We start from the raw sequence: 24,392 nt of genomic DNA on the forward strand, positions 1-24,392 counted from the left end.
TTGTCCTTGATGAATAAAAAAAACAACTTGAATAGTCACCATAAAGGTGTGCATTTTTATTTGACATGTTTTGACCTAAAATGGTTTTGTTGATTGACCAGTCTGACTCGCTAATGCTAATTAGCATGCTACTCGCGGCACTTTTATCACTCAAAAGAACGGCTAGGGAAGGAATTTGTCCTTGATGAATAAAAAAACAACTTGAATATTCACCATAAAGGTGTGCATTTTTATTTTACATGTTTTGACCTAGAACGGTTTCGTTTATTGACCATGTGCCTCAAAGTGTCGAGTTGGTTTTTAATTATCTGTAATTGTGTCTTGAAGCAATCGAAGAAAAATTGAGCGCACTGCATGGGTAAGCATAGGTGCAAAACCTGGACACGACAAACAGTTGAACGCTGCCATATTAGCAAATCAATAGGGGCGGGAATCTTTGAGTGTCTTAACGATTCGATTTCGATTTTTGGGTCTGCGATTGAATGATTTGATTGACAATGATTTCTGCTTCAATTTATAGATGAGCAAAGAATCGTCGCGATCTACTTCAGTCTGACTCGCTAATGCTAATTAGCATGCTACTCGCGGCACTTTTATCACACAAAAGAACAGCTATTCATACAAAACGCTTCAGGAATATATATAGAGAAGCATCTTAACATTACTCACCGGCATATGTTCTTCCTACACAGCAAAAAAAAAATATTTTATTGGCATAACTTGATTGTGACTTTTTTTCTTCTACTCTCTAAAATGGCTACAACTTAACTGTGTATTAGAACGTGCAGAATGACACTGCCCCTAAGTGGCCAAATTGAGTACAACATGAACAGCGTTCCCAGTAAAGGCACACAAGAATATACCGTATAAAATTATTTAAATCGATTCTGAATCATGAGAATCGCAATTCTTATGAGAAGCAATTTTTGGGCACACTCCTACTAATCAATCAAACATCAAGATACGATAATTTTTTTTTTTCCAGAAAAAAAAAAGATACGATAATTATCACGATATGAACCTCACAATATAATAATTGGCGCGACATTGTGGGAGGTTGGCAATATAAAAAAGTACTTTTTAAAAACTGCCTATGTTAAAAAAAAAAAAAGAAGCTCATATTGACGTACATAAACGGATAGCACTTCATATTGAGGCACTTACTTGCTAATGCACGCACACATTGTGAACGGAGTCCATTTTTGGAGGATCTCAAATGTGTTACATTCCACTTCCTCTGGCGATTAGCGTGGCTCTTCAATATATGTGGCCAAAAACATGCCTAATTGAAGTTAGACTGCACTAGTAAAGTAACCACCAGAGGGTTCTGGAACTGCATAAATGGAATACAACCTCACCTTTTTTAAACAGATGTGCTGCTTTTAATACCACGATGATATCGTGGCAATTTTAATATCACGATATTGCCGCCATCGTTACAACCCTAGTCTGTACATGTGATTTTATTGATTATGTCAGTGTGTTGTAGGAACTAAAATATAAGAGTAAACATAATCATTAACCACAGGCATGTTAGGTTGAAATGTTATCGTTTGGCACCATTGAAAACAATCATGGTAGGATATATTATTTGTATTCAAAAATGACTGAGAAGAATTTTTACTTTTCCCATATCAGTTAACTTTATTTCATTTTATTTTTATATGAACTCTTGAGTAAATTTCTGCAACAGAAGGTTCCAGTGCTGAATGTGTGAAAAGTTATAAAAAGGCCACGTCGACCTGTGAGGGCGATAGTCTTTCGTAATTAGACGGTGCTAAAACACAGTCCTAGTGACAAGAAGGAGGAGGATGATGATGGTGAGGGAGGAAGATGGCGCGATGAGGAAAGGAAAACCACAAAAAAAAAGGAGAGCAGGTTCTTTGAGAATGAGATGCAAGTTTGTTTTGTAAAAAAAATGTCCTCATTATAATATTTCATATAGATTTATTTATTTTCTTTCTGGACTGTTTGTTGCTTTATAGTTGAATAATCCACTGGCAAACCTATTGTCAAGAGGGGGGGGGGGGGTTGCTTGAGGACCCAAATGCGGGAAGACAGGGCGAGGAGGCAGAGGTTCAATCGAAAAGAGGGATTTTAATTTCTACAAACAAAAGCGATCTCCAAATTACAAGGTAAAACATAAACGTGGGAAGAAACAACAAGGCAAAAAACGAGCAGCATGACATTAGGAAAGACAACGAACCGACACAGACAGAGGGGAGACAGCACACTAAAGACACAGACGTTAACGACACAACAAGACACACCTGGGGCAAGACACACCTGGGGCAAGACACAAGCGGCTGAGGGCACTGATTGGATCACACGAGGAAGGGCAGGATCACACTTAACAAGACCAAGGAAGACACACAAGGAAAACAGAATCCAAACATGACACTATTAATTCTCCCCACTTGCCTTGCAAGGCATTCTGTTCCAAATAATTAATAATTTTTTTTTTTTTTTTAAATAAACGATTATTAAGTTATATAATCGTTACTGTAACCATTAAACAAACAGGGTTGAAAAAAAGTCTGTCGAGTGTCATTACATCCATACTTTGCGAGGGTTTGATGACATCATCTTTCAAGCAGGGATGTGATTTTTCCGCTAATTCGGGGAATTCCGCTTTTTTTATCTGCCCCCCAAAAAAAAATCCGATTTTTTTTATTTATTTATTTATTTATTTATTTATTTTTTTTAGTAGTAGTAGTAGTTCATTGTGTATGCACATGACTCCGACAGATAACATCTTCTGCTATAACAAAGACATTTGTGGTATGCTCTAATATGAGTTACTTTTCATTTGGTCATGATACAATTATTTGTTCATGAAATTTGAACTCTTCAACATTATTTATGTGTTAACTTAGTAATCACATTAGTTAGATATGATGATATTCTCAGTGATAGTTTTTAAAAGCAAAGGCAGTCCAATGTTTTTGAATGTGACTGATTTTGAGTTGACTAAAACTGCCATTTTATATGGGATAGTTTAATATACATTGAAAATTTATGCTGTTGTTTTGTCTATTTCTTTGTCATGTGAGTGCATTGAAAGTACTTAAAGACACGGAAAACCCATGAGCTCCGGGGGGCTTCGCCTAGCTGGGTGCCAGCGGCCCCCAGACCCCCGGCTAAATTTTCAGATAATTTCACTTTGGTCAAATCACATCCCTGTTCAAGGTGAAAGATTTGCATCCATCGTTTTTCAAAATGTGTTCTGAAAGATTGGAAACTGCCGTGCAAATTTTCTAATCAAAATAGACTGTAAGGCCTCTCACGTAAACCTCTGGTTAACAGTTGAGCCCCGGACTGACCCATCGGAGCAGGTCAAGTGACGGGTTGGGGGGAAAAAAAATAGGCATTGCAAACATTTGGAAAGTTGGATACATTTGCACGTTCGTTTTTGATGTTTTGAAAGCCAAAGTTTACAAACAAAATACAGCGACAATGGAGGGCTAATTCAGAGTCTTCTATAACTATCGATTTTATTTTATTCCGCTGTGGATGAGAGATCCCAGAAAGGACGATCCCCCTTGCTCGGTCCTCTCCTTTCCGCTTGTCCCTTCCTGTGTTCACATCTGTATCCTTGCAGCTGTTTGGCAGCCGATCATATGTTGCTCATAGACACTTTTGTATACTTTTCTAACAACTGCAGTGACCAAGGTGTCTTTTCTGACCTCTTCTGATCAGGCCAAATTGGTGCTATTTTTGGTGAACGGAATTCTGAGCATAGGAATACAATCCCCCCTCAGCGTCGCACCTGGATCATTGTTGACCTAAAGATAAAGCAACCGGTGGAAATGTTGCAAAATGATCTAATTGCTCCTTTTAAGATCCTCATCGTGTGCTACAGTTTTTATCGAGATGCTCATCTTGAGTTTCCTCATACCAGCCCACGGTAACTTATTTTATACTCAATCCCGTCTTTCTTCATCGGCAGCGTTTAATCATTTCTTTCCAGGAAGTGAAACCTGTCTCACTGGAGACAGGAACGCTTCCAGACTCCTCGTAGTCATGACTTGGCAGGATGCGGAGCTTCAGTCAGACCTGCAGCTGCGTTCAGTGGGTTGACGGCAGTCGCTTTTTTTTTTTTTTTTTTAAATAGTCACTTATTTCATCAGCCCGTGGATGTAAATGTCGGCTTTTAGACACGGAAAACTGGAAAATGTTGTGACTTTTTCTGGTGCTCGCAGTTGTGAAACCTAGTAATTAGACTTTGAAACCTCTGCTGGCTACTGTCATTTTCAGTCCTCTCTTCAAGGGTGAATACCGTCAGTCGTCAGACATGGTTTCATCTCTTTGAGTGACCTCATTAAGTTTGAAATGGGGCGCATTTGAAAATCTCTCTTGCTGTTGAAGTAGTAAGGGAATGCTGTTTAAGAGCTTCAGAAAATCACATATTTAGTATGCGAGTAAGAATTTCATCTGGTTGTGTTTGTGCTCCAAAAGTTTCTTCTAAAACCCGCTGTTTACGAGGTTAGCGGATATTGTTTTTTCCTTAGGGTTCTTTCAAGGTCACAAAGACGTTTGGCAGACGTTTGCCAACATTTTAATTAGGGGGGTGAATTGCCTAGTACCTGGCGATTCGATTCCTATCACGATTCATAGGTCTCGATTCGATACCGATTAATCCCGATTCGAATCTATAAATTCATTATTGCGATTTTTTTTTTTTTACCTCAAATTTAGAAAATACTAATCAGTAAACTTGTACATGCACACTGTAAGATTTGTATGAAAATGTATTTATTTATCTAAAAATTCTGGCTTATAACTGAGCCACTGCATTTAACAAACAGTCTGTTTCATGTTTGAACAGCACTGAAATCAAATATTAAGGCTTAATGTTCCATTAATATAACATTCTCCCATGCTTAATGTGTGAATCCAAACCCTAAGTAAGACGTTTTGTTGAATATTAAAAATCGATTCGGCCACATATCAAATCGATTCAAGAATTGCGCGCTTCAATATCGCGATATATTGCCCAATTTTTTCGAACACCCCTAGTTTTAATGGTCGCCGATATTTTTTTCTGCCGCAAGGACATTAAATTTTTGAACATTTTCAAGATTTTCCCGCGACAAGAAAAACCTATTAAAAAACTTTTGCCGAATGCCTGACGAACGTCTAGCAAGCATTAGGCCAATGTTTGTGACCTTGAACGAACCCTGATGAGAAAATCAACATTCGCCACATCCGCAAACTCTCACAAACGTCCCCCACTCAGTGGGATACGTACGACTTGAAGCCGCTTCGCTTGTTGTTTACCGTTCTGTTGATGGAAATACTGGTGGAGCTTCCCATACGAGCGCTCCTTGAAGCAGGTGTCCACTTTCTGTTGCTGTTTGTTTGCTCTGGCACAATGTGTGGTTCGAAATGGGCGATATGGAGAAACAGACATCTCCACAAAACCGTGTGAGATTTTTTTTTTTTTTTTATGACTTTCGGTCCATCTCTAAAATGTATCACTACTCCGGCATCAGTGAGTCAATGACATAATTCATGGAGTCTCCTTACGAGTCCCCTCTTGTGGGAGCACTTTCGGTTTCAAAGTTATAAATTGTCCCGTCTCTTCTAACTTCCCTCGCTGTAATTGTCTTGACGGCGTCGGTCGCTGATGAGGAGTCCGTGTCGTGCGCAGGCACAACAAAACCGCGTCATGGTGTGACCTTATCGGCCTGTAAAATCCATTAGTGGTGCGTTTTTCCTGCTGTTGCTTGTGCTAAAGTGTGTGTTTGACAGTAACACTGTTTTTTGTTTGGAAGCATATTGCGCCATAAATAACACAATGGTGACTGGGGAGAGAATGTATATACATGAGACGTGTTTAACTAGGACAGCCTCCCCCCTTCCTCCTTCTCCCCTTTCTCCCGTTTCTGCCTTTGAGACAAGTTGTTTTGCATATGAGAAAACAATGTTAATTCTCACATGGCAAGACTTTTCCCAGGGTCTCTATTTGACAAGTCGAGTCCCAAGGCCTAATAAAACTGCTCCGTGTTGCCCTTAAGTCTGTACTGCTCTTTTACACACTTAACTAGCTTGCCAGCATCGAGGTCTTCTAGTTACCTTGGTAACCTGTCCATGAATTACACATTGTCGTACCTTCAAATCGCCGCTTTAGCGAAATCACCCAATCGTGAGGCTGCCAGGCGATTGTAATCATTTGTCAGTCCCTCTAGGACTAGGACAAGGGCCACCATTCTTTTTGAAACCAAGAGTTGCTTCTTGGGTGCGGAGTAATGCGAAGGGCTCCCAGTTTGATACACACTGATAATGAATAATGTTTGTAAATGTGAAAACACTGATCATTGATTGGCTCTGCCGAATAAGACATTACAGTCGCAGTGTTTCACACATTTAGTTATTACCTGTGGTAATAATTGATTAGTTATCCTGATTGTGTAAAACTGACGTTTTTTTTTTTTTTTGTGGGCAACCTCTAAAAACAAACACAGAGCTTATTTTAGTCTTGGATGTTTTTTTTTGTTTTTTTTTTCAAACGGACAGTTTTGAGGAAATTCTCATCTGCCGTCTGGCGCCTCAAGGGGGGGGGGGGGGGGGGTTAGCTGAGCATCATCAGCAATGTGTATAGTGGCAGTAGTGCGCTGTTGACCTTGAGCTGAGACATTGCGAATCGGCGCGGACAACCCTTCAGAGACCTACTCGATTCCACCGACACACCTTCCGATGAAGTGACGTCTGGCCTAACACTATCAATTGATTTTCCAAAGATTCGAACCCCTCCCCACACACTGAATGCGATGAGCAGCGCCCCCGCCGACATTTACCGGTCAAGATGAGCGCAAGTGTATCAACAGTAATGGCAAAGTTGTCAAATCTTCTTTGTGATTTCTCGGTCAGGTATTTTCAGGATGCCGATATTTCTCTTCAAAGCAAGCTGGGTGGGGGGGGCTTTAATTTTTTTAGTGAAGGGTCTCGTCACTCCCTCACCATGCAGGTTTGCCCAAAAACAAATCAAAGGACATACACATCGCTGCCTGCTGCTAAAGAAGTCAGAAAAAGATAGTCGCCTCACTCACTTACGTATTTTGGACATCGTTCCTGTCAAGCAGGGTAAAAATTAATTTATATTTCCTCCTAGTTTCAATGTTTTGTTGGCATTAATAGTAAACAGTAAGTCAACAAACGCGTGGAAGGTTAGCTACCCGGAGCTATCGTTAGCCTTTCATTTTGGAGGGATTCAACTGGCCGTGTGGACTTCCACAAAGTTGGATCCAGCGTAGACATTTTTCGTAGTTGGTAAGGGAAGGGAATACACCGACATCGACCTTCCAGTCGATCGGGATGACGGTTCGCACTCTTACACAAGCCGTGACTATTGCGTTTAACCATTTTTATTGATTATCTCCGGCCTTTGGATTACCATGCATTGCAATGCACCGCCGGGAGCTGGACTGCTTTGTTTGTCCGCTGCACGTGCCGACGCGGAGTCGCAGGCATGACGTCTTCTTACGTCTTGATTGGTTTACTAGGTCATGCCGGTGTGGTTTACGGTAAGGTCAATTGTGATTACTATTTTTTTTTTTTTGGACGCGTTGAACCGCTGTGGTTTGAAAGAGGGGTTGACAATAATAATGATTGTTATTCTTTTTTCCTTGTAGTATGTTTGGACATATAGACAGTTCTGAAAATTAGCATGTAATAACCAAGTGGCCCCAGGTTGTTAGTTATGCTTCAATTGTGATCGTGTTGTGTTGTGAGGTAGTGTTGTTTTCCCCCGACTATATATTCCAACTTTCACTTGTGTCACCACTTTGTTCACGCCTTACGATGACAGTTGTTGTATGACACGCTCTCTCTGAGTTGTTTTCTCCTAAGTAGTAATGATGATTACACCGTTTTTTTTTTTACTGTCAGTTTGCTTGTTACATCTTCCAGGATGTCAAATGCATGTCTTGTCGAATGTCTTTGAAGCTGTTAATGTTTTTCATTTGAGATGTGTGTGTTTTAGTTTGTTTGTTTAAGGATTTTTTTTCCCCCTCCAAGGTTAGTTGTATCAGTCAATATTGGCACACTGAAACAATATAACCTTTTTTTCTGATTATTCTACGGTCCAAATATTATGGTAATGTTCCACAATTGTAGGCAGTCAGGTTGGTAAACAGACGAGAGAGTTGTGAAACCAGCCTCTTGCCAGCAGCAGTTTGTCAATGTCGTAGCTTTCCCCCACTTCATTCCTTTTCCCCGGCTTGACCCATAAAGCTTTAGAATTGCTCACTCAGCATAAATAAGTACAAACCAACAGATTTGTTACAAGATAATGATTCTGATAGGAAACCTAAATGTTTGCTTTGGCTTGGTAAAAATACTACAAATGTGGGCCATCAATTCAAATAATTTAGTCACATCGGATGCAGAAATGTGATGTTTTAAAGAAATAATCATTTGATAACAGCAGATAAGTTTAGTCTGTTTTTGCGCCTTCTTCGAGTCAAACCAGTCTGTCGGGTTGTCGCTGTCAACCGTGACAGGAGCGTAACAACAGACGGATCAGGTTGCCATGAAGCCTGACGAGCTAGCATGACGCAGGGTGACCATCTTAGTAGCGTTTTGGAGGATGGGAAACGTTGAACGCATGTTGGACTTGGCAAATCTTGATCAATTTGGTCCTAGTTCGTACTTAACTTGAACATAAAGATAAAGCATTGATTTCGGAATTTGTGGGTTGACTTTAAGAGGTTGTTGTGCAAGAGGTGTTTTAATTTGTTCGTCGTTTCTGTAAAATTCTGCATTTTATGCATAACATTACTAAATTATTATTGGTTTTTTTTAAGTCTCAGTTATTCATCTTTGTCTAATATTCAGAAAACTTTTTGACAAGCCTGTATCCAATGTCTGCAACCTTATTAGCCCGCCTAAGACTGGATAAGCTACATTGGACCACCTAGTCCACCGTTGTCCCCTGCATATTCATTCTTATTCCAATGAGTTTAGGATAGAGTTCCAGAAATGAATTCAACTATATTAGTGAACAGTGATACATTGCCACTAGCAATTAGCCTGTTAGCATCCGCGGTGGCCAGTGAGTATAGTCCACTCATTTAGGTTCTAAATGTAGGTGTGTGCTTCTGAACTTCACACCACTGGTTAGCATTCTAACTTTTTGTCTTTGTTGCTGTTACAGCAGTGAGATCCATCATGTGATGTATGGGTGTGAAAGTACCATGGGATTAGTTACATCATACCGATCACTGATCAACCTCAAAACTTGCCGATTCCCGCAAGTTCCGTTGAAGTGTCCCTTGTTAAAAATGCCATAAAGTTACGCTTTAATTCAACCCTTTTACTACATCTGTCATATATATGTTTTGTTTTCATTTGTTGAATGTGGTCTTTGTTTTTAGCAGAGTGAATGATGTATTGCTTTGTTTATGTGTTTTTATTATCTTTACGTGCAAGAAATATTACCACCAGGTTATTATTGGTCAGTGGCCTACATGCTTTGTGCTGCAACAACACAGGAAGTTGACAACATTGTGCCTGAACACACCTTGTTTTTAGGTCAACAGGTGGGCACTGAAGTACATATGCTGTTCAAACATTTTGGGATTTCACACAGTTGGGGGGGGCCCACCGGTCCATGTAGGGCCATTTTGCTGGGCCCCACAAGTTTAGACCTATTTTTGAGGGTCAAGACTTGGTTTTAGAGTTTAGGTTTGAATTGGGTAATGGTTGAGGTTAGGGTAAGGGGTACGGGTAGGGGTAGGCAATCTTTTTTGGTGGTTGGGGTTAAGGGAAGGGGCTAGGAAATGCATTATGTCTATGAGATGGCCCCACAAAGATAGCAAAACAAACGTGTGTGTGTGTGTGTGTGTGTGTGCAGTATGTAGGCATGCTTTTAAGTTGCATTAAAATGTCATTTATACCTGCACAGGATGGACGAACAACCTTTTTAAAATTGTTGCTGTTTTTTTGTGTGTGCGTGAATCTATATTATTTTGAGCAGTAAAAAGATCACATCTTGTTCGTGACATGTTTTGAAAAAAACGATTTTGTTTATTCTCCGACGACCGAGTAAGCTACGTGTTGAGTGTGGTATCCAGTTTTATTGGTCACAGACAATAAATAACGGATTGAAATAAATTTGATGATTAATGACTCAAGCATTACAAAACCTACAAAACATGCTTTAAATGCACTCATCAATGGAAGTGACTCAACAATGACTAGTTATTTATTTTAGTCTGAGTGTTTTTATGGTAATGAATCCCATCCGTCCTCCATTTTGGGCATTTGGTCGGGTGTGTGTCACGTTCTGCTTCTGTGTTGCATGCGTGTACAAGAGTGTAGAAGCAATAATTGATCAGTCACACAATTCACTTACAAGCATTGTTATTGCACGAGATAAAAATGAGTCGTATGCAGGATGCACATTTTTCTTAGGCTAGAAGACAGGCATGCTGATGTTGTCCTTGATCACACAATTAACAAAATATTGTTATCCTTCTTCAACCGCAGCCCGACACATACACACAACACACAAGAGGGAGCTGGGTGGGAAATGTCAACTTGTCTGAAATACTGACATCACTCTAAAAAAACCTCCAGGCTCTCTTGTACGGAGTGTGTGTGTGTGCTGTCTGTTATCGTGTATACCAGTGGTTCCGAAACGCTTTACGTCAAATACCATCAAGTACCACCGTTATGACAGAACCACTGGTATACAAAATCGCAGATATTAAAAGTTCAAAACAACGGAAATATTCTGACCGAGGCAATGATTCTTTAACCTCTAGTGGTCACTAGCGTAATACGTTTCGTATCGCTGGTCCTCATAAGCGAGCAGAAAAATAAGGTCTTTTCCCAAGAATGCAGCGGAAGGGGGAAGACAAACTGTGTTTGTGCGTCTGCCCTGGAATGCAACAGTGGGTAATTAGTCTTTTGTCCCACCAGCATATTCGCTGCCAATTAACGTTGCCTCGTCCCATGGAATGCACACAGGATGTCTGCTACGCTAATCTGCCGGGTTTATGGCCACATACTGTAGCTGTTTGATTGGCTGTAAAGTAGGCTATGGTTGTAAAATGGAACATTCACGTGGGATACTGTATCTGCAGTTTAGCCAATGCTAGGTGAGCTTCATGCTAACACTCTGAGGTAGATGTGCGTACACAATCACGGTTGTGGATTTGCATCGTTTTAAATGGCAAATGGAATTTGAGATAAAAAAAAAAATTTTTCAAGCAATAAAAAAAAAAGAAGAATAACTACAAATATGTCAAATAATTCATTTAAAAATAAGTAATTCAATTTACATTTAATTGAAAGAAATGTATTCTAACGTTCAAAATAAATAATATGAGTTAAATAAGTAGTGCAAATAAAACAAGTGTTAATGCCAAATCTAAATCAATAAAAATAAAGAAATGCATGGAGGAACAACGCAGTATTTAAAAGCTACACAAGCAGCTAAACATTTTAAATAAAAGTCAAATGATTAACCCTTAAACTTAATACAAACTTTGAGTAAAAACTAAAGAATTAATAACAAAATAAAACTAGACCAAATAATATTTAATTGGATTAACTAATTTACTCCCAAAAACGTATAAATACAATCTATTTTAAATATTGCCATGGTCCCAAAAACGTATTTATACCTTCTTTTTTTTTTATTTATTTTTTTTTTATGTTAGAGCATACCAAAGGCTTTGATGCAATTAGATTCTTGCACAGTATTTGGTTGCTTGCGATTACAGTTCTACTTTTTTTAATGTTGGAGAAGCACATAGTAACAATTTGATGTTGCACTTTATCAAGTCTTGGCATTTTAAAGACAAACCAGTACGTCGAGTTACTTCTGCAGTATTGGACCAGACTTGATTGCATTTGTTTGAATCTAATTTCAATTTAATTCAAATGTTTTTATTTCATTCTTCAAAAAAGAAATGAAAAGGGAGAGAAAGAAGTGAAACTTGTGGTATCTGCCCCCGATCAAAAAGAAAAAAAACATACAAAGTATAAATTAAAAGTGAGTAAAGAAAAATAAAACGACAGATAAACATACGAAGCTGGAAATAGCCTCGCATGTCGTCATTTCTCTATAGAGCTGAGCTTGCCGCAAAACTACAGGATGAGCTCATTGACCATTACTTATTCATACGGTCAGAGAGGCTCATACAACCATACATGTGACATTTTAAAAAAAGGGGGCTGGACAACATGAACCCAACCAGCACGGAAGCTACTGTATGATAATAACCAACCAACCACACTGGCATGTTTTGTTACAATGCCCTGGTAGTGCGATGGCCTTTTTAGTGTTGTTACTTTTTCCCTTTTGGCACTGGTAATCATTTCTCTCTTTAATGATTATAAATTGCAAGTTAGACACATGGTAGCCAAATAAGAATGTTCACAACAAATGTGATATTACGCCTCTTCAAACAAGCTGGCTGTTATGCGATAGAATCTTGAACGCTAATGTACAATTTGCTCAATCCTAATTTTCTGGAATTGAGAAGATTTGGTGCCAGTGTTTAAGTTTCACATGAACTAAAACCAGATCAGGCCTACCACATCATTTTATACGGCCCACTAAAGAAAATAAATACATGATATCTACTTAATATTTAATGCAAAATGCATTTGTTGTTTTCATTTTACAGGGATGTGATTTTTCCGCTAATTAGCGGAATTCCGCTTTTTTTACCCCCCCCCCCCCCCAAAAAAAAAAAAATTCGGATTTTTTGTTTTTATATATTTTTTATTTTTTTTAGTAGTAGTTCATTGTGTATGCACATGACTCCGACAGATAACATCTTCTGCTATAACAAAGACATTTGTGGTATGCTCTAATATGAGTTGCTTTTCATTTGGTCACGATACAATTATTTGTTCATGAAATTTGAACTCTTCAACATTATTTATGTGTTAACTTAGTAATCACATTAGTTAGATATGATGATATTCTCAGTGATAGTTTTTAAAAGCAAAGGCAGTCCAATGTTTTTGAATGTGACTGATTTTGAGTTGACTAAAACTGCCATTTTATATGGGATAGTTCAATATACATTGAAAATTTATGCTGTTGTTTTGTCTATTTCTTTGTCATGTGAGTGCATTGAAAGTACTTAAAAGCACGGAAAACCCATGAGCCCCGGGGGGCTGCGCCCCCCTTGTCCCCCCACCAGGGCACTGCCCTGGACCTAGCTGGGTGCCAGCGGCCCCCAGACCCCCGGCTAAATTTTCAGATAATTTCACTTTGGTCAAATCACATCCCTGATTTTAGCACAGAATTAGTAATACCTAAACATGACCAAAATAAACTCGACACCCGTGCATTGGAGTAGCAGTTCTGCTTAACCGTCACTCAGATCTGCCACGCTATCTGTGTTTGGAAAATACTGACTAAGGAACAAATCAGCTCGCTTGTATTCCCTTTGCGGCTCATGTTTTTTTTTCCGCTTGATTGACAGAGCCTGCGAAGAGGTAGCTAGGGAAGTAAACATTATTTTTCATACTATATTAAGAGATTGTATTACTGACATATCTCCAACTTTGGAAAATGTGTAGCTGACCCAAAAAATGAGCAACATTCAGATGAATATAAGAGTTGAATATTTATAAGCAGGGTCACAGTTTGCTAGGACCACCAAAAACATAATAGTTTAGCACATACAGTGTAAGCCTTTCGTTTTAAACCACAACCCTGACAACAATTCACGTGATATTTTTAATTTGTGAGTGTTTGTCTTTTGTGTGTTTGCGTTCATATTCAGGCACTTGGAAATTACTTTTTTTTTTCAGTTGAACTGTGGCTTGGTGACGGTCTCAGTCTTATTAAAGATACATAAACATAGTCTGCCTCACAAACAATAGAAGACATTTACTAATCTTTTTTTTTTTTTTGCGGACAGTTTTGTAGCTTTTCTGAAAAGAAAAGAAAAGAAAAGAAAAGCTCCATTAGCCCACCTCAAAGTTTGAGCCATCAATCATCTGTCAGTGACAGATCAACTGACAGAAGTTTAACATTTCAACATAGCACCTCGGATTGTCCATTTGGGCTCACTTTTCTTTTTTTTTTCTTCTTTGGCAAAGCATAGCACTTTATCAGCACAAAATACACTTTCTTGAACAAAAAAAAAACGTATTTCTGTAACATTGGCATTGAGACGTCTTAACATGTGATTGTGATGTAACAATTGTGTGATGCTGTATTACAAATCACAATTTAACAAAAGTTAAATTGAATCTCATTATCTGGCAAAATGATCACAAATGTATTTCAGCACTATGATCTTGGCCTTCATATTTGTCCCCTCTTTGTGTTTTTTTGCTGTGTCATCAGGACCAGTTTGATAATCTGGACAAGCACACTCAGTGGGGGATCGACTTCCTGGAGCGTTATTCAAAATTTGTCAAGGAAAGGTTGGAAATTGAGCAGAATTACGCCAAGCAGCTCAGGTACAAAAATTCACACAAACAACGCAACATGTTACAGACGATATGTCTTAGAATCATGTTAGAGTGCATATCAGGACATCTATTGTACATTCCCCAAACAGACATTTTGACGGGGATGATGTGATGTGAGAATAGAATTAATAGGATTAAAAAAAAAAAAAGTCTCATTTAGCCATGGTGTGATAATCCAAGCAATTTACTGTACACTTTGCTGATTGTGTTTTTCTTTTCTTTTTTTTCTAAGGTCAAATGTTAATCCTTAAGCACAGGCACACTTTTTGAATTTGCAACCAATCTTTCATCTACGACCAAAAAATAAACAAACAAAAAGCATTTATGATTAGGATCCAAAAATAACAGCAAGCTCATTACTTGTCTCTTGTGCATTAGGAACTTGGTGAAGAAATACTGTCCAAAACGCCCCAAAGATGAGGAACCAAGGTGAGTCTGCTGAAAATATGTGATTTTTGCTTGCAGTGTGCTTATTACAATGAACATACATGAACGTAGTGGTAAGAATTGGCTCTATTGACTGTTTTAATATGGAAAATTGTGTGGTCACAAACACAATGCGAGAAATTTACGTAGGATTTTTTTTTAATTATTTGTATGTAATAAGTGCAATATATTACTGTAAAAAATATTTTAACAATAAAACATGGCATTCAAAATTGAAATTGACCGATATGTTTTTTTTTTCAAGGCCAGTAACGATTATTAGTAGGAAAGGACGCTGATAACTGATATTTGGAGCCGATATTCATTTTCACTAAAAGGGAAAAAAGACAAACTCCAGCTCTTTTTTTTTTTTAAAGCATAATAATGTTTAATGTTTACGGTTTAAAAAAATCTTAGTCAATCATCAATAAAAACTTAAGTAAATAAATAGCTCCCTGTTGTTTGCCACAGTAAATCAAGTTTTAAAGTTTCAATTTCAAAATATCTGAAGTATTAGCATTTTACTTAGCTACTTTTAATTTCAAACAAAGAAAGAGGGTACAGAGAGTTCCCAGGGTAAAAAGCATCCATGAAAATTTAAATAATTAGTTCCCTGATTATTTTTCCCCCCCCTGAACACTTTTTGAAATGGATCTATTATCGGCAGTATGATTCTTCAAAATGGCCGATGCCGATATTCGTCGAAATGCTGAATATCGGCGCAGATAATCGACCCAGCCGATAACCGACCCAGCCGATAACCGGTTTATGCCTAAAATATTCAGTCCAAAAAAAAAAAAAACTGATCTAAGTGCACTTGAATTTCAACTCCAGATGAAACGTGCAAACGACCGCGTCCGTCCGTACGTTCATCCCTTGCAATCATTTTTTGCAGGTTCACGTCCTGCCTGTCATTTTACGGCGTACTGAACGAGCTGAACGACTACGCTGGTCAGCGGGAGGTGGTGGCTGAGGAGATGGGCCACAAGGTTTACGGAACTCTGATCAAGTACAGCCAGGACCTCAAAGCAGAGAGGAAACACGTGAGTCCTGCACGCCACTTGGACAACATGAAGCTGCCAAGGAAACTCTTTCAATGGGGGATTTCGACCCCTGGTCGCCCGCCTTTCATTTCAATGGGGGATTTCGACCCCTGGTCGCCCGCCATTCATTTCAATGGGGGATTTCGACCCCTGGTTGATTGTTGTCATGTTGATACTTTTCATGTGCTCCTTGTCTCGCCTCGCATTTGTTTTGTGTTTGGACTTAACGACACAAGAGGGTACATATGTTGAGCATGATGTTAAACATCTGCCTTTCGCTAACTCTTCACATTCTTTGGAAGAACATTCCTCGCTCTCAGTGGAATACTTAAGCCACTTTCCAAACGTAGGGATGGTTGGACCCAAAATAAGACACAGACGTGTTATTTTTTTCTTAAATACAGTTGTCAGCTGGAGGAGTAATATGCATAACTATTCCTGGAAAAAGACACTAGGCAGCGTAGTGCACGGTTGCTTGCGGTGATTAATTATTGTATGTGAATCTTTGCTATGCGTTATCCCTCACACTTAAATTTCAGTCATTCAGTTATGACATCTTATTGCTCCAGTAAATCCGTCGTGGATGATTCACTTTTCCGTCCTGCATTTGTACTGTGTTGTGGATATCCATGTTTTCTTATATATATGTTATGTGTTTCTTTTCCGTATAAATGTTTGGGCGCGTTGTGTTGTGTTGTGTGTGTTTGTGCGCGCGTGTGTCTGCATTTGAGAGTGCAGCATCTGCAGGAGGGCAGGAAGGCCCAGCAGTATTTGGATCACTGCTGGAAACAGATGGACAACGTAAGTAAGGAGAGAAGGAGAAGGGGGTGGGGGATACTTTTTTTATTTTTGCATGAGAAATACATACTAAGGTTACTCTAGGTCGTATGGTTATCAATTCCCCTTTCTTCTTTATTTTTATCATTATTTGATCATTTAATACAGTTACAGTACAGCATAGCTTTAATAAACACACTCAAGGTTTGCAACTGTGGATTCACTTTTTCATAGATTTTTTTTTTCAATATTTATTTATTTCGGTATTTAATTTTTTTTTTTTCTTTTGGGTTCACCCCAAAGGCACCTCCAACTTTGTGTACGTACAAATAAGATTTCAAAAGGTTGTACATCTCTCTTTATTATCTTGTAAGTGCGGAAGCGTTTTGCATTCACTTGAAGAAAAAAAAAAATCTCCTTTTTTTCCTATTTTTTGGAGCGAGCTTTGTTTTTGTTTGTACTTTTTTCAAATATATTTTGTTTTTCTGAATTTGTTTCTGTTTTACTGAATATATTTTTTCTATCGTAAAAAAATCTGAAAAACAGGGGGGAGGGGGTACTCCAAAAAATAGAGCACCAGCTTCTGTTTCTCAGAGTAATTTATTTATTTTATTTTTTTTAACCTCTTACCACCAAGTAAAATTACTGGTGCTGTTTAAAAAAATACTAATCCCCCCGCGGCTTCTGTTTTTCTGAATATTTGCTTCCCTGTTTTTCTGAATGTGTTTTTTATGAAATGATAAAAATACAAAAATCTGAGAAAAAAAAATAAAATAAAAAATGCACAAAAAAAAAAACTCACCCCTCCAAAAATCTGTCAGAAAAACGAGTCCTTTTTCCCAAGTGAATGAAATACGATTCCGTAATCCGTATGCAGCAGAAACATTTTTTTTTTTTTTTTTATGAGGGTAAAACCACAGCTTTGACACACTCAGTCATTGGTGATTAAGGCAGCGACAAACGGGCCCAAAAATGTACACCAGCCCCTCCCTAAGCAAGTCACATGTGCCACATTTGGCCCTTGTCAACTTTCCTTTTGGCTTTCAAAATCCCCCGGAGAGATTCCATTTGCTAATTTTTGAGGTCATTTAATTGGATTTACCCAATTAGTACAACATAAACCAATATGCAAAATTATTTCACAATGTGGGGAAACTAAGGACTTCAAATTCTAATTGTAAATTATTAAATAGTTCCTGACACCAATAAAAGTATGTTTTTGTGTGTGGGCTGTAAAGCTTTTAATAATGACCACCAAGTGACCTGATAGTAACGTCTCAGCTATTCAATGTGTTTCCTTCACAACTAATGTGACCCAGATGGCCTGTCAGGAAGGAAACCATCTCCGTCTGATTCAACTCACTTTCTTTTTTCTGTGGCTCTTTTAATCTTGAGTCACAAGTGTTGGTTGTTTTTATGGTAGGAAGTGAAGACATTTTACAATCATGCATATATTTCACATCCTCTTGACATGGATAATGTATTATTTGTGTGTGTGTTTTTTTTTATCAACAGAGTAAAAAGAAGTTTGAGAGAGAATGTAAAGAAGCAGAGAAATCCCAAACGAACTATGAGAGGTTAGACAATGACATCAATGCTACAAAATCGGAAGTTGAGAAGGTAAATTGTGCACTAATCAAACTGTCAGTGTGATTGTCTTTTGTGTTATGCTTCGGTATTTTGTATTAACAACAATACTAGCCAATGAAAATGTTTACTGACATTATTTTTGTTTTTACCTTTAGTCATATAATACATTTTTAATTTAAGTTAAAGACACTACTACTTCCTATTGACTGTCTCATGCGGTACGCACCGACGGATTTGTAGCATTTTATAGTCCAATTTACTAAAATTAGAACAATTTACTTGTAACAGACTAGAAACAACACCACTTAACTCATTCACTCCCAGCCATTTTCACTGATGCAATCCCCTTCGCTCCCGGCTGTTTTATTGGATTTTGTCAGATTTTCCAAGGCCCGCAGAATATTGTTATATTGCTATAAAAACATGAAACCTACCAAAAGAAAGATTAGAGCCTCTTCTTTCATTATTCACAAGTCTGATTAAAAAGAGCTTTTTGCAACATGGCCCTGGTTGATCTCTTATACTCTGCTGCCACCTGCTGGCTGTTTTTGTAGTAACTACCATTGCTTCAGTCCAGAGGCTGTATCAAAGCCTTCTGTGTGCTCTAGCGCAAGGTTCACCAATTCCAGTCCTTGAGGTCTGTAGTCCTGCAGGTTTGAGATGTTAACGCCCACTAGTACACCCGATTCATATAAACAGTCCATCAGCATGCCTGAGAACAATCCTGTTCTTTATTATCAGGTGTGTTGTTAGGCGGAAACATCTAAAACCTGCAGGACTCTGGACCGCAATTGGTGAACCCTGCTCTAGCATAAAAAAAAAAAAAAAAACATAAATACATTTTGGGGACCATGGTAATATTTAAAATAGAACGTATTTATACGTTTTTTGGGAGCAAATGAGTTAATTACACGTCCGTGCAAAAGAACACATTTCATTAAAGAAACTTGTAAATTGTTACTACAGCAAAGCATGGTCCTCTGATTTCCGAACCTGTCACAGTATTTTTTTCTGTTTGTTTTTTTAATGCTTAAAATGCTCACAATTCCGCCCAGTTATCGTTATGTGTGTAGCCTGCTTCAGTGGGCATCTCCGGTCATTTATTTGATGTTCATGTTTTATACTTGACATTTGGTGAGATTTGCTGTGCATGACTGTGACCGTTCAGGCCAAAGCCCAGTTATATATGCGGACTCACATGGCCGATGAGAGTAAAAACGAGTATGCTGCCCAACTGCAAAACTTCAATGCCGAGCAGTGGAAACATTTCAACAACTCCATACCACACATCTTTAAGGTAAGAGAACCTTTATAAGGATCGAAACAAAAGTGTGCAAGAACAGTAAACCGCAAACATTGATGCTTAAAAAGGAGAGAAACAAATCATTCTTGGGTTTTTCATTTGAAATGTCCTACAGTTAAGTTAAGTATGGACTTTGTGCCTCCTTCCTGATAGGAGCTTCCTCTTCCTCTTTCAAATTGAAGCATTTATACAAATGGGATGGTGGAATTGGAGGTAAACCTGTAAATTAGCCATGTAGAGTTTTCTTTCCTGTTTGCTAGTTGTACTAGTACCGTATGTGATATTGAATTTAAGAATGAATTGTGCAAGTGACTGCGAAATCTTCATTTAAAATACTTTTATTGGCATAAAAAAGACTGAGGCACTGGAGTGCTTGATTAAGTGCTAGGTTTTTTGTTGTTGTTTTTTTGGGGGGGAAAGACGGTCTTGTGTCCACTTGTGTCCCTCCCCAGGTATATGAAACACTCCACCTGTTCAACCTGTTCTCCCTCAATAGACAAAGATTGAACAATCTGAGCAGTAATTGTTGCTCGCATAGCACATTTCCTTTCCTTTCCATTTCCTGAAAGCCTCCATTTTGTGCACATCTGCTACCAGGGCCATGTCATCTGCATATTAAAAAAAAAAAAAAACACAGAGGAAGAAATGAAATCACGCACAACTCTCAAAATGCATTTGCAACACAGACCTGAAGTATTTAATGTGCATCGTATTTGGGGAAGGGCATTTTTAAGAATTCCTTCCATTGGCTTACAAAACAACCAGAGTCGCATTTCACCCAGTGGCCTGTCGCTTTTTGTACGCAGAACACAGCTGACTATTTGTATCACACTCAATATTTTGGATTTCAGTAGCAGTCCTTGACTTTGGAAAAATGGGCAAAAATATATCTCTTTGTTCAATTTGGATGACATTTTTGTCATATATAATCTTTTTTTTTTTTATTGAACTTAATTTGAACAGTAGGTGGCAGTAGTGTGCATTACATGGGGTGCAAGGGCCTTTGACCTCAGTGCAAGTGAGGTAGCAGGCATCTGCAGCGTAACCATGACTTTCAATTCAATTACAATTTCAATTATTATACTTCACAATTACAAAATCAACATAATCGTCCCCCAAAAATAATTAATAGTACTAATTTTGAGTTGTTTAAATTTATACATTTACACCTTTTTTTATTTTATTTTTTTAATAACATATATATTTTTTTAATTATTTTGTCCAAAAAGAACTTGCATAATTCTAGTGTTTCAAAGAATTTTGTCTTATTTTTAATTTTATTTTTACATGTAAACATTTTCTTGTTTTGTATCAAAAAATAAATGATCGTCCTAATTGTGAAAATAATTGTGATGAATACTTTCTTCATAATCGAGCAGCCCTAACTTAAGTGTAGATTGTTTTTTGCTACGTTCATATTGGGAATGAATTGGTATAACCCCCCTCCCCACAACAAAACACTCTTCTGTATTTTTGCTCACATGCCTGTGATGTGTTCCAGAATCTGCAAGATATGGATCAGCGCCGAACGGTGAAGCTTGGGGAGACGTACCGAAGCTTTGCAGAAGCAGAACGAAGAGTCATTCCCATTATCTCCAAGTGTTTAGAAGGAATGGTTTCAGCGGCCAAAGCTGTTGATGAGCGAAAGGTGTGTGAAAGATATGATGACAAGAATAATTCACTCATTTGTCTTTTTTTTTTTTTTTTTTTTTAATATATATTTTTGTACTTCCTCCAGGATTCTGGAATTGTGGTGGAGTCTTTTAAGTCCGGCTTTGACCCTCCGGGCGACTTCCCCTTTGAAGACTTCAGTCAGAATCTAAGCAGAACCGGGTCAGACGGGGCCATCAGCAATACGCCCAAAGGAGAGCGAGATGGAGCCCCGGCACCACGATCAGACCCGAAACACACAATCAGCAAAAGCAAGAATAAGCTCTGGCTCTTCGGGAAGAAACCAAAGGTACCTGAAATTGCTGCCGGCTTCTCGTCAAGCAGTTCCTGTTTATGTATCATAAAGCAGCAACACACACAGAACATGGAGTTAACACTAGGTTGATAATCTACAAGTTAATTTCAAAATTCATGTTCCGATTTCCCAGCCTTAACTCACACGCAAGGTAAATGAGGTGCATATTTTGTCGTATTTGTGTAAAACATATTTCACAGTTTGGCAGTTTTTTTTTTTCACTCGATCAGTGTTTGTGTCAAATCTTTGGTACGCTCATGGACCTTGCCCTTCTTCTTCATAAGGACAATGTTGGTTAATTATTATCTCTCTGTCGCTGGTTTATGTTCGAGACATCAGCTGCGTTGCAGGAAACGGTGACGTGAGGTCTCCGTTAATGATTAAACACTACGTTATGGTACATACATTTTTCTTGCGTGTACCTTACTACTTTAAAAATCAATTTGATTATTTGACTTGGGCATATTTATGACTTATGTACGCATCATTTGACTTTATGAAGAAGAAGATGAACAAGGTTAGTTTATCAGTGATGTAACAATCCCCTTTATTATTACCTAAAACTAAGTTGATGAGAAAGTTTTATTCCTATTGATATATATATTAATTATTAGTAGTCAAGGAGGCCAATAACCGATATTTCAAGCTGATATTCATTTGCAGTAAAAGAGAAAGTATTAGCATCATCAACATTTTAAAAATTTAGCATGCTTGTTAAAAAAAAAACCTTTTCAAATTTCCAACACTTAGATGTTTTTTCTTTTAATTTTAAATATATAAAAAATAGACAGCTTTGTTTAAAAACGATTTTAAAAATTGCAACAACAAAAAAATCCCACGTCTTAACCATGTGTTAAACTAAATTAAAAATTAAGCAAATAAAAGGCTACCTAAAGCTTTCGACTGTAAATGTTTTTCAAAAATTTAACATAATTTCTTAATTTTAATAAAAATGTAATAAAAAATGAATAAATTGTAGGAAGTTCCCAGTGTCTTCACAATCTTTTATGAAAATGCAAAGTTCCCTGTATTTCATGGAGCGACAAATGCATGCGAATTTTGGGTTTTCGTCAGGGTTCGTAAAAGGTTTCAAAAGATCTTCGCAGACAGTGAAACATTGTCTCAATGTGTTCAAAATGTCTGTGAACATCTTACAAATCCTGCTGAAAATCCAAATTTGCCAGCTTTATTGGCTTTCAGATTTGTAAAAAGGCCGATAATCCCTACCATTAATCGTCATTATGTTTGTTTTGTTCTCAGTCACATGTCATGATCATGTAACTTTATCATAATGCTGAGCGTCCCAAAAAAGATTTTGAATAAGTTACAAAAAAAAAGAAAAAAAACTTACTGCAGCAGAGAAAAAATGTGCCATCCTGACTTACGGTTTTATCATTTCTCCCTGCTCCCTGCCAGTCTCCTTCTTCCTCTCCTCCTCCACCTCCTCCATCCTCCTCCCGCCCACGGCCCACCTCGCATGTTTTCCCTCCGAATCGGTTCAGCTCTGATCGAGTGAACCAGTATCTGTCTGAGATAAAGAGCACAGTACCCAGAATCCCCCAGAACTTGAAGGGTCTGAGACGAGGGGTGAGCCAGGAAGTACCAAGCCGTTGTTGTCGTTGAAGTTTCTTGAGGCAGATCATGTTGCCTTGATGATTTAGTGTGATTCTCGACAGGATGTCTGCAGGTCATGAAAATGCTTTTCAATTATAAAGTGATACTTAATTAGGGGTGTCAAAATGAGTGCATTCATTTTGAGTTCATTTAAAAAAAAAAAATTAACACCACTTTTTTATTATTTTTTTTACTTGCGATTAATGACTGCCCCTTACTTGGAAAGCCTCTACTGGAGGAACACGTCCACGTCAAAATTTAGCAGTAATACATTTTATAATAATGTGTATATTTGTGGAGACTGGGGTCAATTTAAAAAATGTACAGAATTTCACAAGTTACTTATGTTAAAGATTAGATAGCTCTTAATATGAAATGAAAAATGCACTGAGCTGTCCCCAACGTCTTACAAATGCAATGATGCCATCTAGTGGCAAAAAAATGACCTCAACACAAATCAATATCACACTCGTTTTTTTTTTTACAGTACAGTAAATCTTTTTAATTTTAACTAAATTTTATGAATAATTATGAAATTATTGAATCAATGACTAAAAGATGCAGTCATATTTCTATTAGTTTAACATTTTTTTCCACTTTTATGTTTACAAGAGTATGAAAACTTGGAGAAAAAAAAACATTTTATTGTACATTCAGAACAGATAAAAAAATTGCGATTAATCATAAGTTAACTATTGAAGTTATGCGATTAATTACGCTGACAATTTTTAATCGCCTGACACCCCTATTCATAATAGATTGCTGCAAACTCAAAGCTGCAGCTATCGACTTTGATCATTTCGAAATTTTATTATTTTATGACACTTGCAAACACCTTGCTCTATTGTCTTCGCTACTTACTTTTTTTTTTTTTTTTGGTTTCTATTTCCTGCCATGTCTTGTGTTTTTCTCCAACTACAAATGACAGATTTCTGCCACAATCACAACAGAAATGAGGTCTGATGATTTTTAGGGGTTTTGGCGTTTTGGGTTGCAGTGCTGATGTGCTATGCTGTTGTTGGTCTCGCAGAGGTTGCAGTGGCGTGTGTTTGGATGGTTGACTTAGTTCAACCGAGAGTCCCGTCTCAAATGTACAGCAGCGCTCAAGAAAAAGCATTGTTTGGCTTTTTCTCTTGTCATTTGTGTCAAAGTGGCTCTCCGTTGAAAATACTTCACACATGAATGACTCATATCTCATGTAGAGTTGTTCAGCACAGAACAT

The 24,392-nt window shown here is 37.9% G+C and overlaps 1 protein-coding gene across 5 annotated transcripts in view; it reads left to right on the forward strand.

Moving 5' to 3' along the window:
* fnbp1l (formin binding protein 1-like) overlaps window positions 1–24,392 on the forward strand; it is a 47,210-nt gene that overhangs the window by 10,858 nt on the left and 11,960 nt on the right. For 3 of the 5 annotated variants that reach the window (XM_077584156.1, XM_077584157.1, XM_077584159.1), the window contains 9 exons: window positions 14,324–14,439; window positions 14,830–14,880; window positions 15,773–15,920; window positions 16,659–16,721; window positions 18,213–18,317; window positions 19,456–19,584; window positions 21,092–21,238; window positions 21,329–21,550; window positions 22,973–23,143. In XM_077584156.1, coding sequence (XP_077440282.1) covers window positions 14,324–14,439; window positions 14,830–14,880; window positions 15,773–15,920; window positions 16,659–16,721; window positions 18,213–18,317; window positions 19,456–19,584; window positions 21,092–21,238; window positions 21,329–21,550; window positions 22,973–23,143 — 1,152 coding nt within the window. The remainder of the gene's footprint in view (window positions 1–14,323; window positions 14,440–14,829; window positions 14,881–15,772; window positions 15,921–16,658; window positions 16,722–18,212; window positions 18,318–19,455; window positions 19,585–21,091; window positions 21,239–21,328; window positions 21,551–22,972; window positions 23,144–24,392) is intronic. The other 2 variants (XM_077584158.1, XM_077584160.1) reach the window with 1 other exon arrangement.

Source organism: Vanacampus margaritifer, chromosome 13 (assembly GCF_051991255.1).
Source record: "Vanacampus margaritifer isolate UIUO_Vmar chromosome 13, RoL_Vmar_1.0, whole genome shotgun sequence".
Taxonomy (NCBI): Eukaryota; Metazoa; Chordata; class Actinopteri; order Syngnathiformes; family Syngnathidae; genus Vanacampus; species Vanacampus margaritifer.